General features: G+C 38.2%; 1 protein-coding gene across 3 annotated transcripts in view; it reads left to right on the forward strand.

Moving 5' to 3' along the window:
• The window catches only part of DNAH7 (dynein axonemal heavy chain 7), a 247269-nt gene that overhangs the window by 41450 nt on the left and 190947 nt on the right, over positions 1-14872 (forward strand). For all 3 annotated transcript variants that reach the window (XM_067741149.1, XM_067741150.1, XM_067741152.1), the window contains exons 9-11: positions 1430-1549; positions 9546-9729; positions 10398-10577. In XM_067741149.1, the coding sequence (XP_067597250.1) occupies positions 1430-1549; positions 9546-9729; positions 10398-10577 (484 nt within the window). The remainder of the gene's footprint in view (positions 1-1429; positions 1550-9545; positions 9730-10397; positions 10578-14872) is intronic.

The raw sequence follows: 14872 nt of genomic DNA on the forward strand, positions 1-14872 counted from the left end.
TTTTTTTTGTGGTACGCGGGCCTCTCACTGTTGTGGCCTCTCCTGTTGCGGAGCACAGGCTCCAGACACGCAGGCTCAGCGGCCGTGGCTCACGGGCCCAGCCGCTCTGCGGCACGTGGGATCTTCCTGGACTGTGGCACGAACCCGTGTCCCCTGCATCGGCAGGCGGACTCTCAACCACTGCACCACCAGGGAAGCCTTGTCATGCTACATTTTAAAAGTATTTTATTTAAAACATTGCTGTATACTGCTCAGTTGCCCAGAATAACGCATTACCAAAGATTCTCCAGCAGTAGTTATACCTACTTTGTGCCTAATGTATCACTGATGTCATGTACTAACCTCATGGTAACCTAAGAGATGGACTTTTGCTTGTGAAAGGAATATAAATAGATGTGAAACGTGTTTTGTCTACTAACCAGTATTTTACACTGGTTTTTAAGTAAAAATTAAAGGTGATGTTTTTAATAGTGTTTCCTATCTTTCAGATAACATAGAAATCATTTAATCATGTGGAAATTAAATAGCAATTTCTCTAATAGGGAAGAAATCTGTAGTTAAATTGAAGTGACTAATACAATGGTACTAATAGATAGCATTGTTCTTTCACTTTAATCTGCCAGAGAAACTTCTTAACTGACTAAAGCGTGTATATAACAAAGATCATAGTGTTGTAGTCAGAAGTGAAAACTCTTGGCTGGAGTAAGCACTGTGTTTTCTGAAAAAATCAAAACCAGACAGGTTCAAAAGATTTTTATACACTGGGTCTTAATTAGGTGTGAGAACTCCCTCACTTCATGGCTCTCCAATATCCAGGGTTGCTCTCTTTTCAGAAAGGGTGGAATTTTTATATTAGGAGTAGTGGACCCTGTAAGTTTTGAGCCCTGCCTCTTTTCCTGTTTTAATTGTTCCAGTTTGAAAGCAAAAATCAGTCTAACCTAACCATCAAATTTCAGTTATTACATCCTTCTTCTACTGCACAGCACAGTTTCATAATATCAGATTGTGTTCCTGCTGAATTTAATTATATTAATTATTTTTTAAATTAAAATATGTTCTTGAATATTTTTATGGAACACAAATTTTAGTGATAAAACCTAGGAATATCATTTTTTGAGAAGGGATCAATTAGCAAAATGTTAAATTAAAAAAAAACAAAAAACTGTCGGGCTTCCCTGGTGGCGCGGTGGTTGAGGGTCCGCCTGCCGATTCAGGGGACATGGGTTCGTGCCCTGGTCCGGGAGGATCCCACATGCCGCAGAGCGGCTGGGCCCGTGAACCATGGCCGCTGAGCCTGCGCGTCCAGAGCCTGTGCTCCATAACGGGAGAGGCCACAACAGTGAGAGGCCCGTGTACCGCAAAAACAAACAAACAACAACAACAACAAAACCCTCATACTTAAATCATTGTTCATTTTCATCTCTTGCAGAAAGTTACGTTTAGTTGATGTAGAAGAATTTCACAATTGCCAGGATGCATTAGAGCTGTCGACTTTTCAGAATATTGTCATGAAACACATGGAATCTGCCAAAGAGACTCTACTTAAAATGTAAAGTTTTGAAGTTTCATGTATGAAAACATAAATTTAAAAATGTGATTGGTGGGCTACTGCAATTTAACTGCTTTTAGAAAATCTCATTTTAAAAAGTTTGTAATCATTTCCGTTTGAGAGTTAAATATGATATCTTTAACTGCCTTGCTCTGTGATGTCTATCCAGATGTTCTACACAGCATAGATTGTACAGAAACTAAAATGATTATAATTGATACTTTTTCTCAATGTCTGGTTTCTACCCTCTGCTCTGAGAGCAGGGGTGGATAACCTGGGGGAATGATCATCAGCTAATCGTTCACCAGAGATTTATTTGAATCTACTGTTAATACATACAAGGTAATGTGCCTGTTACATTTTGGTTTTGGATGGAGGATGCAGAAGAGTTTAAAGAATGCTTAGGTGGGGAAAATATATTCTTTAAAGGAGTTTATAGTCGTATTGGGAAGTTAGACTTAATTAAACATCATCTTGGATTGGCCCTTCAAATTGGGATAGCCACATGTGATAATTATCGATACTGGTGCCAGATAATACGTTCTGAAACAATACAGTAAAATTGTCTTTGTCATGGGCCATTAAGTTATTATAACTGGGACGTTAATATTAGATCAAATTTAAGATAACAGAGGACATAAAACTCCAGCATGGCTTCATGATTTCCAAGAGGTACTTAGAAGTGTATCTTGACAGTTTAAGACTGAATCTTCCCTTTATATTTTTTCTTCTCTAATACGTTAGAATCAAATTCTTTGTCTGGCATTACTTGAAAGAACTTTAGACTTCTATGTAGTATTAGTTCACATAAAAAAAAATAGAGGAGAGGTGCAGAATGAAAGTGCATAATTAATTGCAGAGGAGAATATGACCCCGTAAGGACAGAATAAGAGTAAATTATCTTGATCTATAACTTCAGGGTTCTACCCCAGGAATACATTCCCACTGCAAATTTTAGTAGACTGGGTGTGTCAAAGTACAGAGTAGAGGATAAACCTTTATTGAATGATTTTGCTGAGAGATGTAGATGGATTAACTGTATCTCTCTTTTTTTTTTTTTGCGGTACGCGGGCCTCTCACTGCTGTGGCCTCTCCCGTTGCGGAGCACAGGCTCTGGACGCGCAGGCTCAGCGGCCATGGCTCACGGGCCCAGCCGCTCCGCAGCATGTGGGATCTTTCCGGACCGGGGCACAAACCCGTGTCCCCTGCATTGGCAGGCGGACTCTCAACCACTGCGTCACCAGGGAAGCCCTGATTAACTGTATCTCTTGATGCCTCCTGATTGATTCTAAGGGAAGAGCCCTCTGACCATGCTTTACATAGTGAGCCAGAATGTGTTTATCATGGCTAAAAGGCAGAACATCAGCTCACCGAAGTGGAGAAACAATTAGTAAATGATTAATTATGACATCTATGCCAAACCGAAACGTCTTCTCTTAGTCCTTATCCTCCACTTCTACTCAGCAATTGCTGTGGTTTAATCACCACCGCCTTCTGTAAGTCTCTGTTCTGTGTCCCTGTGCCCATTTCTTTTTGATCTCCTTTTCTGGCTCTACTTAATCTCACTATCTTTTCTAAGAGTAGGGGCTCTCCAGGTGTTTGCTTTTGTTTTTCTTCTCTGTATTCTCGATAGTTTCATGATTTCGTCTGTCTTAGCTGTCTCAAGATGTTATGTTTTCTGAGCTCTGTCCCCTTATTATAAATTTTCTACTGTATATCTCCAATTGAATGCCATGTCAGCACCTGATTCCCAGCATTTCCATAACAGTACTCATTCTTTCTTCCAAGCCTGCCATTCTTCCTCCTCTGGACCATTCCCAGGCCAAGTTGAAAACTTTTCGACTTGTTCTGTCTCTTTGCTCATCATGTACATTCTCACCATCCCCAGCCTGCCCCCAGCCATATTCAGTGTATTGCTAACTGTTGTTTTCTTGTTGAGATATATTTCGCTTATCATAAAATTCACCACTTTAATGTGTATAATTCAATGGTTTATAATATATTCACAAGATTATGCAATAGTCATCACTAATTCCATCACCCTCAAATAAAACCCTGTATCTGTTAGCAGTCACTCCCATTCCACCCTAACAAGCCCTTAGCAACCACTAATGTACTTCCTGTCCCTGTAGATTTCCCTACTCTGAACAGTTCATCTAAGTGGAATGATACCATATTTATGTCTGACTTCGTACACTAAGCATAATGTTTTCAAGGTTCATCCATGTTATAGCATGTACCAATACTTTATTTCTTCTCATGGCCAAATAATAATCCATTGCAGAATATATTAATACCACATTTTGCTCATCCATCAGTGTGGGTTGTTTCTACTTTTTGGCTATTATGGATAATGCTTCCATGAGCATTTGTTTTGCGTAAACATTTGTTTTCAGTTCTCTTCGTTGTATACCTAGGAGTGGAATTGCTGGGTTATATGATAACTATATTTAACTTTTTGAGGAACTGCCATGATGTTTTCCAAAGGGTTTGTAAGATTTTACATCCCTAACAACAATGTATTCTTACCATTCAATTTCTCTACATGCTCGTCTATTGTCCATTTCTTTATCTTTTTGGATAAATATCCAAATCATTGCTCATTTTGTATTCAGTTATGTCTTTTTATTTTTGAGTTGTAAGAGTTCTTTATACAGTCATCCCTTAGTATCCATGGGGGATTGATTCCAAGAAACACCCTCTCCCCCGCAGCAGATAGCAAAATCCATGGATGCTCAAGTCCCTTATATAATATGGCATAGTATTTGCATATAACCTACACATATCCTCCAGATTATCTCAGATTACTTATAATACTTAATAAAATATAACTGCTATGTAAGTAGTTGTAAATACAGTATAAATGCTATGTAAATAGTTTCTGGCACATGGAGAATTCAAGTTTTGCTTTCTGGAACTTTCTGGAATTTTTTCCTGATATTTTCAGTCTGTAGTTGGTTGAGTCCATGGATGTGGAACCCATGGATACAGAGGGCTGACTATATATTCTGTGTTGGTGCCCTTTATCAGGTTGAGGAATTTCCCTTTACTTTTTAGTTTCTTAATTGTTTTTATTATGAAATAATGTAGAGTTGCCAAATGCTTTTCCTGCGTCTATTGAGATGATAGTTTTTTCTGTTACTCTGCTAATATGGTATATTACCATTGGTTTAATATATTGAGGCAACCTTGCATTCCACTTGGTCATGGAGTACAATCCTTTTTATATGCTGCTAAATTCAGTTTATATTTTGTTGAGGATTTTTGTGTCTATATTTATCAAGGGTATTGATCTATAGTTTTCTTCTTCTTCTTCTTGTGATGTCTTTGTCTTGTTTTGGTATTATGATAATACTGTCCTCATGGAATTAGTTAGGAAGTATTCCTTTCTCTTTTTCTTTTTGAAAGGCTTTGTGAAGGATTGGTGTTAATTCTTTAAACATTTGATGTAGAACTCACCAGTGAAGCCACCTATTCCTGGATCCTGGCCTTTTAATTTTCTTAGAATTTTTTTGATAATTAATGTATTTACTTGTAATAGGTCTATTCATGTTTTCTTGAGTCAGTTTTGGTAGGTTGTGTCTTCCTAGGAATTCGCTAGGTTATCTAATTTGTTGGCATAGAGTTGTTTATTGTGTTCCCTTTATTTCTATAAGATCAGTATTAATGTCTCCTTTTTTTCATTTCTAATTTTAACAATTTGAGTCTTCACTCTTTTTCTTGGTCAGTCTAGCTATAGGTTTGTCAATTTTGCTGATCTTATCAAAGAACCAGCTTTTGGCTTTGCTGATTTTCTCTATTTTTCTATTCTTTATTTTGTTTGTTTCCACTCATATCTCTGTTTCTTCCTTCTCCTTGTTTTGAATTTAGTATTCTCTCTTTTTCTGACTTCTAGTAAAGTTTAGACTATTGGATTAAGATCTTTTAAATATATTTTAATGTGTTTACAGGTCTAAAGTCTGACCACTATTCTTCTGTATCCCATGAATTTTGATATATGGTGTTTTCATTTTCATTCATCTCAAATTATTTTCTAATTTCCCTTTTTTTTTTAACTCATTGCCTGTTCAGGACTATGTTGTTTAATTTCTGCATATTTGTGAATTTCCATAGTGTCCTTCTGTTACTGATTTTCTAATTTTGTATGATTTTCATCATTTTATATTTACTGAGACTTCTTTTATGGACACCAAGTATTCTTGATCCTCTCTCAGAAGCATCTTCCATGTGTACTCCTTTCTGTCAATTCCCACTGCTACTACCCTTGGCAGGCCCTTTTATCCTCCCATATAGCCTACAAACCACTGCCAGGTGAATCTTAAACATCCCCTAGATCAGTGCCTTCCCTTTGTTGACAAAATAAATCCACAATTCTTAAACTGCCTTTTAAGGTCTTCTGCAACCTGGACCTAACCTATCTTTTCTATTCTCAGTTCTGAAAAAACTTTCACCTTGGGCCATGCCTGTAGAAATAGTCACGTTAAATTAAAAATGGCATGGCTTCTAAGATTAGCCTATAACCATACCTTACCATTGTTAAATATCTATCCAATTGGTAAATCTGTAGACTTTTTTGTTCTCCTTTTTAACCAATTGTTGGTTTTTAAAATAGTTACTCCTTGTTTGTTTCCATCTGTGAGATGGGAATTCTAGGAAAATTTGAAAGTTGCTCAGTTGCTCCCCACTTAAACTCTGTGACTCTTAGCATTGTCATCTTTGCAGACATAATTGTATCAGATTTAATCAGAGGTTAAGGGGATTAAAACAGAATAAGAACCTCTTGGATACTATTAGCAAAATTTTATGTTTTATACACATATTTATAAAAACTTTACACAGCAAAGCAACCATCAGCAAAATGTAAAGGCAGGCTACTGAATGGGAGAAAATGTTTGCGACTAATATACATCTAATGAGTAGTTAATATCCAGAATATATAAAGAACTCATACAATGTGATAGCAAAAAACAATTAGATTAAAAATGGTCAGAAGATCTGAATAGACATTTTTCCAAAGAAGACATACAGATAAATAACAGGTACATGAAAAGATGCCCAACATCACTAATTATCAGGGGAATGCAAATCAAAACCACAGTGAGATATCACTTCACACTTGTTAGAATGACTATTATCAAAAAGACAAGAAGTAACAAGTGTTGGTGAGGAGGTGGGGAAAAGTGAACTCTAGTGCACTGTTGGTGAAAATGTAAATTGGTGCAGCCACTCTGGAAAACAGTATGGAAGTTCCTAAAAACTTTAAAAATAGAACTACCGTATGGTCCAGCAAGTCCACTTCTGGGTGTTTACTTGAAGAAAAGGAAAACACTAATTTGAAAAGATATGTGCACCTCCATGTTCATTGGAACATTACTTACAATAGCCAAGACATGGAAGCAACCTAAATGTTCATCGATTGATGAATGGATAAAGAAGATGTTGCAACAGCATGGATGGGCTGTGGAGATATTATGCTAAGTGAAATATGTCAGAGAAAGACAAATACCATATGGTCTCACTTGTATGCGAAACCTAAAACAACCACAAAAACCAGGCTCATAGATGCAGAGGGCAGATTGGTGGTTGCTAAAGGAAGGGAGTAAGGGGTGGATGAAATGGTTGAAGAGGGTTAAAAGGTACAAATTTACAGTTATAATATAAATAACCCATGGAGATGTAGTACACAGCATGGTGACTACAGTTAACAATACTGTGTTGTGTATTTAAAAGTTTCTAGGAGAGTAGATCTTAAAAGTTCTCATCCCGGGCTTCCCTGGTAGCGCAGTGGTTGAGAGTCCGCCTGCCGATGCAGGGGACATGGGTTTGTGCCCCGGTCCGGGAAGATCCCACATGCCGCGGAGCGGCTAGGCCCGTGAGCCATGGCCGCTGAGCCTGCGCGTCCAGAGCCTGTGCTCCGCAACGGGAGAGGCCACAACAGTGAGAGGCCCATGTACCGCAAAAAACAAAAACAAAAACAAAAACAAACAAAAAAAAAGTTCTCATCCCAAGAAGAACAAAACTTTAATTATGGTGACCAGTGTTAACTAGGCTTGTTGTGATCATTTTGCAATACATACAAATATTCAGTCGTCATACTGTACACCTGAAACTGATATAATGTTATATCAGTTATACCTCAATAAAAAAAATTATGCCTCACGCTATTTACAGCACATAATGCAGCTCATTCCCGGAGAAGCCCCTCTGTGTCTTTCAGTGTCCAGACCAAATGACCCTTCTTCCATGAAATCTTTACTGTTACCTCATCAAAAGTGATCTCTTCTTTCTGAATGCCTCTGACACTGTGTTCTCTTATTACTTTTTCCTTTTATAATATATATTTATGTGTGTGCATTTTCCCCTCCACTCACCTATAAGTACTTTGAGGACTGAGTAATATTTAGTACCTCAAATGTTTTGTACATAATAGGAAACCCTGTAAGTATTTTTGAGACAATGATTGAATAATTTCTTTCAATGTATTTTCTGTTCTTTGTCCTTTTTCCAGTCTTACAGCCCTGGACTTACTCCATCTCTTGCCTGGACTATTGGAGATTTCTCAATCCCCTTCATTAATCTGGCATTGCCCTTCTCTACTTACAGCCCTGGACTTGCTCCATCTCTTGCCTGGACTATTGGAGATTTCTCAATCCCCTTCATTAATCTGGCATTGCCCTTCTCTACTTAGTATTTGCTACTTGTCCTCCTTTGTCCTTTTACCTATTGCTTTAACAGTGATGCCCCACTGCAGGAGGATCTGCTGTGTATTCACAGAGCGTGAGCCTGTCCCAGGTTCTTGTGTTTAGCTCCCAAGTTCTGCAAAAGTCCTCACAGACTTCCCTCCACTTATTTTTTCCTATTTTCCAGTGTATTAGCTCCGTTATAGACAGTGAAATGATCAGATATATTAGCCCTACCTCTCCCACCTATTTTTCTTAGTATATTCTACTTCAGGTCCTTTTATCAGGGTCTTCCTCATTTCATTTTTATCTATTCTTCAGTGAAATTTGCCATCTTCACTATAGAACCCTTCTCTGTTACTTAAATAGAAAATTATGTCTCTATTCTTTGATTTCAAAGCTGTTTTTCTGCCATGACACATTGCCTTCATTATTATGAGAGAGAGGGGATCATGTCATATCTTTTCATATCTCCCATGACACTGTCCCTAGCACACAGTAGGCACTAAACATGTATTTGTTAAAGTGATGAATACATACATTTAAAACTTTGATCTCTCTTGGAGCATTCAGGCAACTCCTGAACTTATATTGACTCCTTGTTTTTAAAAATTTATTATTGCTTATGAAAGAGGTACAAATATTCCTTAATTTTAGTGTTGGACAGTGGTTTTGTAAACTGAAAACTTCACTTGTTATCATCATAATGTATCTGTATATGAATTTCACTGTTTTCCTTTTATTACAAGGATACATATACATTTGGAACTTGTTTTAAATCGGTCACTCTTTCAGGATTTCTCATTAAGGAGGATAAAAAAATAATATACTTGATTTTGTTGTTTTGTGCCTTGTTTTCAACTATCATTGTGAAATAGAACAGCATAAATTACTAGGTGGGCTGAGTCAAACTAGCCCTCCCTTGATTTAATGTTATTCACATTTTAGCTTTAAACTGACAAATCCATTCCCTGAAGAGCAATTTCAGAGACTGGGGAGGAGTATCTTGTAATATCCAATAAAGTTAATTGTCATATTATTCAAAAAGTGCAGGAATAATGGTTCCAGGAGTTCGATTTACCTTTTTATCACAGCATCATGTCGTTGAGCCATTTTCCATTGGCTATGATTAAAACTTCTTTTCCCAGGAGGAGTGAAATATGCCAGCACTTATATTTCAGAGAGTGGATAATGTGACTTGGCAATATACCTCTCTATAAAGACCTTTAGATGTTCAGAAGTTACTGTTAATGCTTAATGTAAGAGGAGTAATTCATTGAAAATAGTAACTTTTAAAAGTCTTTTGTTCTTTGAAGGTGGTTTCCAGAAGTGCAGAATATTTATTACCAAGGTAATAAAAAAAAGCTATTGCCACCTGGTGACAGCAGTGCCAAGTTGGAATCTTTTTTCAACTGTGCTGCTACACTTATGACTTTACAGCTGCAGGACCTCACTTTGGTTTCCATGCAAGATTTCACGGACTTAATTGCACAACCCCCCGTAAGTAAGGTTCAGTTACACCAATATTCATTTACCAATTTATTTATTTTCAATTCTTTCAGAGTGGATAATTATAAAATAACCTTTACCAGTGGAAGAGCAGAAAGTATATCTTTAGATCTATTACACTTACGTGTTTTTTTAAAAAAGACTTAATGTCAACCTGCATATGTAGGGTATATTATTATCATCACATTGGTGAGGTTAGTGGAAATAAGTAAAAATTCCCATAATTGGGAAATTTGGGTCATGAGGGCTGGGGAAGATTTCTCCAAAGAACTCTTTTCTTTCTGGAAGAAGGTCCTGTTAAAGGGTGAGTGGAGTCTGGGAATTTGAATGTTCTTCTCTTGGGCTCCTCCTTTGATGATTCTAGAGCCCCACTGCTGTGCACATCTTCCTTTTTCTGGAATCTTGACCCTATAGTTGATCTGTAGGCTCAGTGGATACCAACTGAGTCTCGCTAGGAATGGCTCGCTGGGAATGGCTCGCTGGGAATGGCTCTTGCCCTTTTTGGTACAGTTCCTCTTTGGCTTAACTGTCTAGGACATAAGAAGAAGGCTGAGTTCTCATGTATCCTAATTGGAACCAGTGCACTCCTTACTCTGTCACAATTCATATGCATATATATATGTATACTTTATTATATATCTATAACTTCTTTGTTGCAGGATTCTGTTAGAGCTTTTGAACATCCAGGTTTTGTCATAAGGCTGATTCTTGATAACGACACCATTAAGTTTGAACCTGATTTCGATGACTATATAGCCATCCTTCTAAATGTTTATGATGTCATGATTAAGGCTGTCAGTTTCGTGCCAAGAGTTGAGACAAAATTGTATTCCAAGTCGGTAAGTAATAAGGATATTCTGATTGCTTCAATTTGCATGATGGTATTTGCTTCAAATAACTTCTTTTAGTATAGACAGGTATCCTCTGCTTTACAGAATACCAATGGCCTAGTAACATTGGCTTATAAGGCAGTTTTGCTTTAAAAACATACTATTTTCCCATTAGCTTCTCTTAAATACTGGTTTCTTAGACCAGTCTTCTATTGAACTCAGCTGAAAACTTTCTGAGGGGGAAGAATTAAAGTTGTGATCTGGTTTGAAGCCATCAATGAGCATTTGCTGTAGCATTCACACCATGCTGTTGACTGCGTTACACTTTTCCAGCTCTGTAAAATTCTCCTCCAATTAGCTACCTTCCTGATACACCTTCTTCCAGGAATAGTCATGTCTCCTTACTTCCAAATCATAGATCCTACTTCCCTTTTCTCTCTGGCCAAATATTTAGCAAAGTTCTGCTGAACTACGATATTTCAACAGTAGTTATTGCAGTCTAGTATATGAAATGAGCATGTCTGAAAATTCCTTAACTTAAAAGCTTTTCAAGTTTTTTAAGTCCAAACAGTAGCTTTCTTCTTTCTTTTTCATTTTTTAAATAGTGTACGAATATTTCATACATACAAAAGAGTACAGGAGGCCAGTGTTTAAAGTTTTAAGCAGTAATAGAGTAAACACCTTCATACCTTCCATCTAACTTAAACAATGACTATTACCTTTAAGCTCTACCTCCCAATTGTTCTTCCCTGTTCATATCCCTATCCTTCTACCTTCTAGCAAAGGAATCACTATCTTGTACTTTGTAGTTATTTTTTAAATTAATTTTTATTGGAGTATAGTTGATTTACAATGTTGTGTTAATTTCCGCTGTACAACAAAGTGAATCAGTTATACATATACATATATCCACTCATTTTTAGATTCTATTCCCATATAGGTCATTACAGAGTACTGAGTGGAGTTCCCTGTGCTATACAGTAGTTTCTTATTAGTTATCTGTTTTATGTATAGTAGTGTGTATATGTCAATCCCAATCTCCCAGTTTATCGCCCTTCCCTTCCCCCTTCGTAACCATATGTTTGTTTTCTGCATCTGTGACTCTATTTCTATTTTGTAGATTGGTTCATTTGTACCATTTTTTTAGATACCACACATAAGCAATATCATATGACACCTGTCTTCCTCTGTCTGACTTTGCTCAGTATGACAATCTCTAGGTCCATCCGTGTAGCTGCAAATGGCATTATTTTGTTCTTTTTTATGGCTGAGTAATATTCCATTGTATATATATACCACATCTTCGTTATCCATTCCTCTATCAGTGGACATTTAGGTTGCTTCCATGTTCTGGCTATTGTAAACAGTGCTGCAGTGACCATTGGGCATTTTGTAGTTATTACTCTGAATTCTTAAACATAAATTTACTACATGTCTGTATATCTGTAAACAATTTCTCTTTAGTTTTTCTATGTCTTTGTATAGATGGAGTCATCTTATAAATAGTCCATGACTTGTTTTATTTTACTTAACACTGTGATTGTAACATTATTCATGTTGAGAATATTGTCTTCTTCATAGAGCTTCTAGTTTTTTTATCATTTTATTTTTATTTTCTCAGAATCCATTAACTTTTCTTTTTTTCAACTAGGCTTGGTCTTTTTTTTTTTTTTTTTTTTTTTGTGGTACGCGGGCCTCTCACTGTTGTGGCCTCTCCCGTTGCAGAGCACAGGCTCCAGACGCACAGGCTCAGTGACCATGGCACGACCGTGGCACGAACCCGTGTCCCCTGCATCGGCAGGCAGACTCTCAACCACTGTGCCATCAGGGAAGCCCAGCCTGGTCACTTTTGATAGTTTCTTGTACTTAGTCATGTATTCATTACTCTTCTCTGTTTGCTGATGTGACTCCTGCTCCTGGTCGTTTATTTCTGTGGGTTTTTTTTTTTTTTTTTTTTTGTGGTACGCAGGCCTCTCACTGCTGCGGCCAACCACTGCGCCACCAGGGAAGCCCCTGTTTTTTATTTATTATTATGGGCTTATACACACAAGAACTTTATGCAGGGAAGTCTTTGAGGCCTTGATTTGGGTTGGTTCCTCTGGATTTTGCATATTCTCTTGACATGTGCTCTGGAGGTCCCTGCAAACCCAGGCTTTTTTTTTTTTAATGATATATTTTTTTAACGGAACTTTATTTTTATTTATTTATTTATTTATTTGGCTGCGTTGCGTCTTTGTTGCTGCATGTGGGCTTTCTTTAGTTGCAGTGAGCAGGGGCTACTCTTCGTTGCGGTGAGCGGGCTTCTTATTGCGGTGGCTTCTCTTGTTGCGGAGCACGGGATCTAGGCACGTGGGCTTCAGTAGTTGTGGCTCGCATGCTCAGTAGTTGTGGCTCGTGGGCTCTAGAGTGCAGGCTCAGTAGTTGTGGCTCACGGGCTTAGTTGCTCCGCAGCATGTGGGATCTTCCCGGACCAGGGCTCGAACCCGTGTCCCCTGTATTGGCAGGCGGATTCTTAACCACTGCATCAACAGGGAAGCCCCCAGGACCCTTTTAAACAAAATTCTTGCCTGAGGATTTTGTGGACGACACTGGCAGTGAGTGTTTACCCAAATGTGTAAGAGAACAGGCTTGTGGTTCCAAATTCTTAAGATGACCATCCTTTCTCTTCTCCACTGAAAAACAGGCCAAAACAAGACATTTTCCTTCTTAGCCCCTCATTTAATGGTTCTGTCAGCTTTCAGCATTCTGAAGTTTTGTGTCCTCAGAACCCTCATTGTGAAGTTGTGTCACTTTTCATTGTTTTCATTGTTCCTGGCTTTATGTAGGGATATCAGTTGACTTCCCACCTTACTCAGGCTTCAGGCTTTGTTTCCTGACAACCATTCTCTCACCCATGCCACCCAGCCCCACACATGTGCCCATCCTGCTGGAAACTCATTAAAGCAAAGCTTAGGCCACCAGGGATCAGCAGAGTCCCCAGGGCAGCTGCTCACATCGCATATAGTTACCTCCCGATTCATGTATTATCTCATGTTTGGCCCCTTAGCCTTTCCTTATTATTTTACTGCCTTAACCATGCATTATAAAAGTTATATTTGACATTTTCCCCAGCATATTTATGTGTTTTGAACTAAGTCGTTGTTTTCAAACAGGGTATCTGTTCCTCATATTACCATAAATAGAAGTCTCTCAAGAAACTTACTGTTTACTTTGTTTTTTTGTTTAATTCCAGTTCACCTATTGCATCCTTTTGTATTCTGTTCATACCGTGCCTTCCTCAAGAATGACTAGATGTAGCTTATGAAACAGACAGATATAACAGGTTAATAAGAGTTACTAGATAAAGTTTGAAGTGGAAAAAAGTATTATAATCATCTGAATGAAGACAGTTGCTATGATTTTATGCTTATAAAATATGGCTCTAAGCTTCCTAGTTTCTACAGTAAAGAGGAAAATATAACAAGTTTTAGACTGCTCAGGTATTTTTTCTGGTTTCAAATTTTGAGAGATAGGTCTTACCTGGGGCATTATACGTGGGGTAATGATTCTAAAACCCTATGTACCAGTATCATGTGGTGACTTTTAAAAATACAAATCCAGGGCTTCCCTGGTGGCGCAGTGGTTGAGGGTCCGCCTGCCGATGCAGGGGACACAGGTTCGTGCCCCAGTCCGGGAGGATCCCATGTGCCACGGAGCGGCTGGGCCTCGTGAGCCATGGCCGCTGAGCCTGCACGTCCGGAGCCTGTGCTCCGCAACGGGAGAGGCCATGGCAGTGAGAGGCCCATGTACCGCAAAAAAAAAAAAAAAATCCAGGGGTCCCTGCCACCCCCATTCCCTGCATCTAGAGATGTAGATTTACAATGACAGTCTGTACTCAGAAGTAGGTATACCGGTAAAATATCCCTAGATGATTCTGGCAATCCCTCAAGTTTGGAAACAAGTGATACAGAGGGTACTTGAATATTAATGAGCTTCACATTAGATCCAACAATTTCACATTGCAGTACGTAATATATATTGCTTAATCCTAAAGTTCTTTTTCAAAAAAGATGACACCAAGCATCTGCTGTGCCCTGGGGGTGAGGTAGTGGTGATGATGGTGGGATTCACTAATGTAGTCATGAAGTATCTAGTTCTGAAAAAGTGTGATTTCCTGAAATGTCCACTAGGGGGCACAGCGGACAAATGCATCCTGGATACCTGAACAAATTACCCAGTTCTTTAAGGAATCCTTTCATATTCTCAATTTGAAAGCTGTAGAATATTCACTACTGGCAATGATTTTTGTTTGTTACAGTTAAAAA

The sequence above is a fragment of the Pseudorca crassidens genome, chromosome 6, assembly GCF_039906515.1.
Source record: "Pseudorca crassidens isolate mPseCra1 chromosome 6, mPseCra1.hap1, whole genome shotgun sequence".
NCBI classification, from domain to species: domain Eukaryota; kingdom Metazoa; phylum Chordata; class Mammalia; order Artiodactyla; family Delphinidae; genus Pseudorca; species Pseudorca crassidens.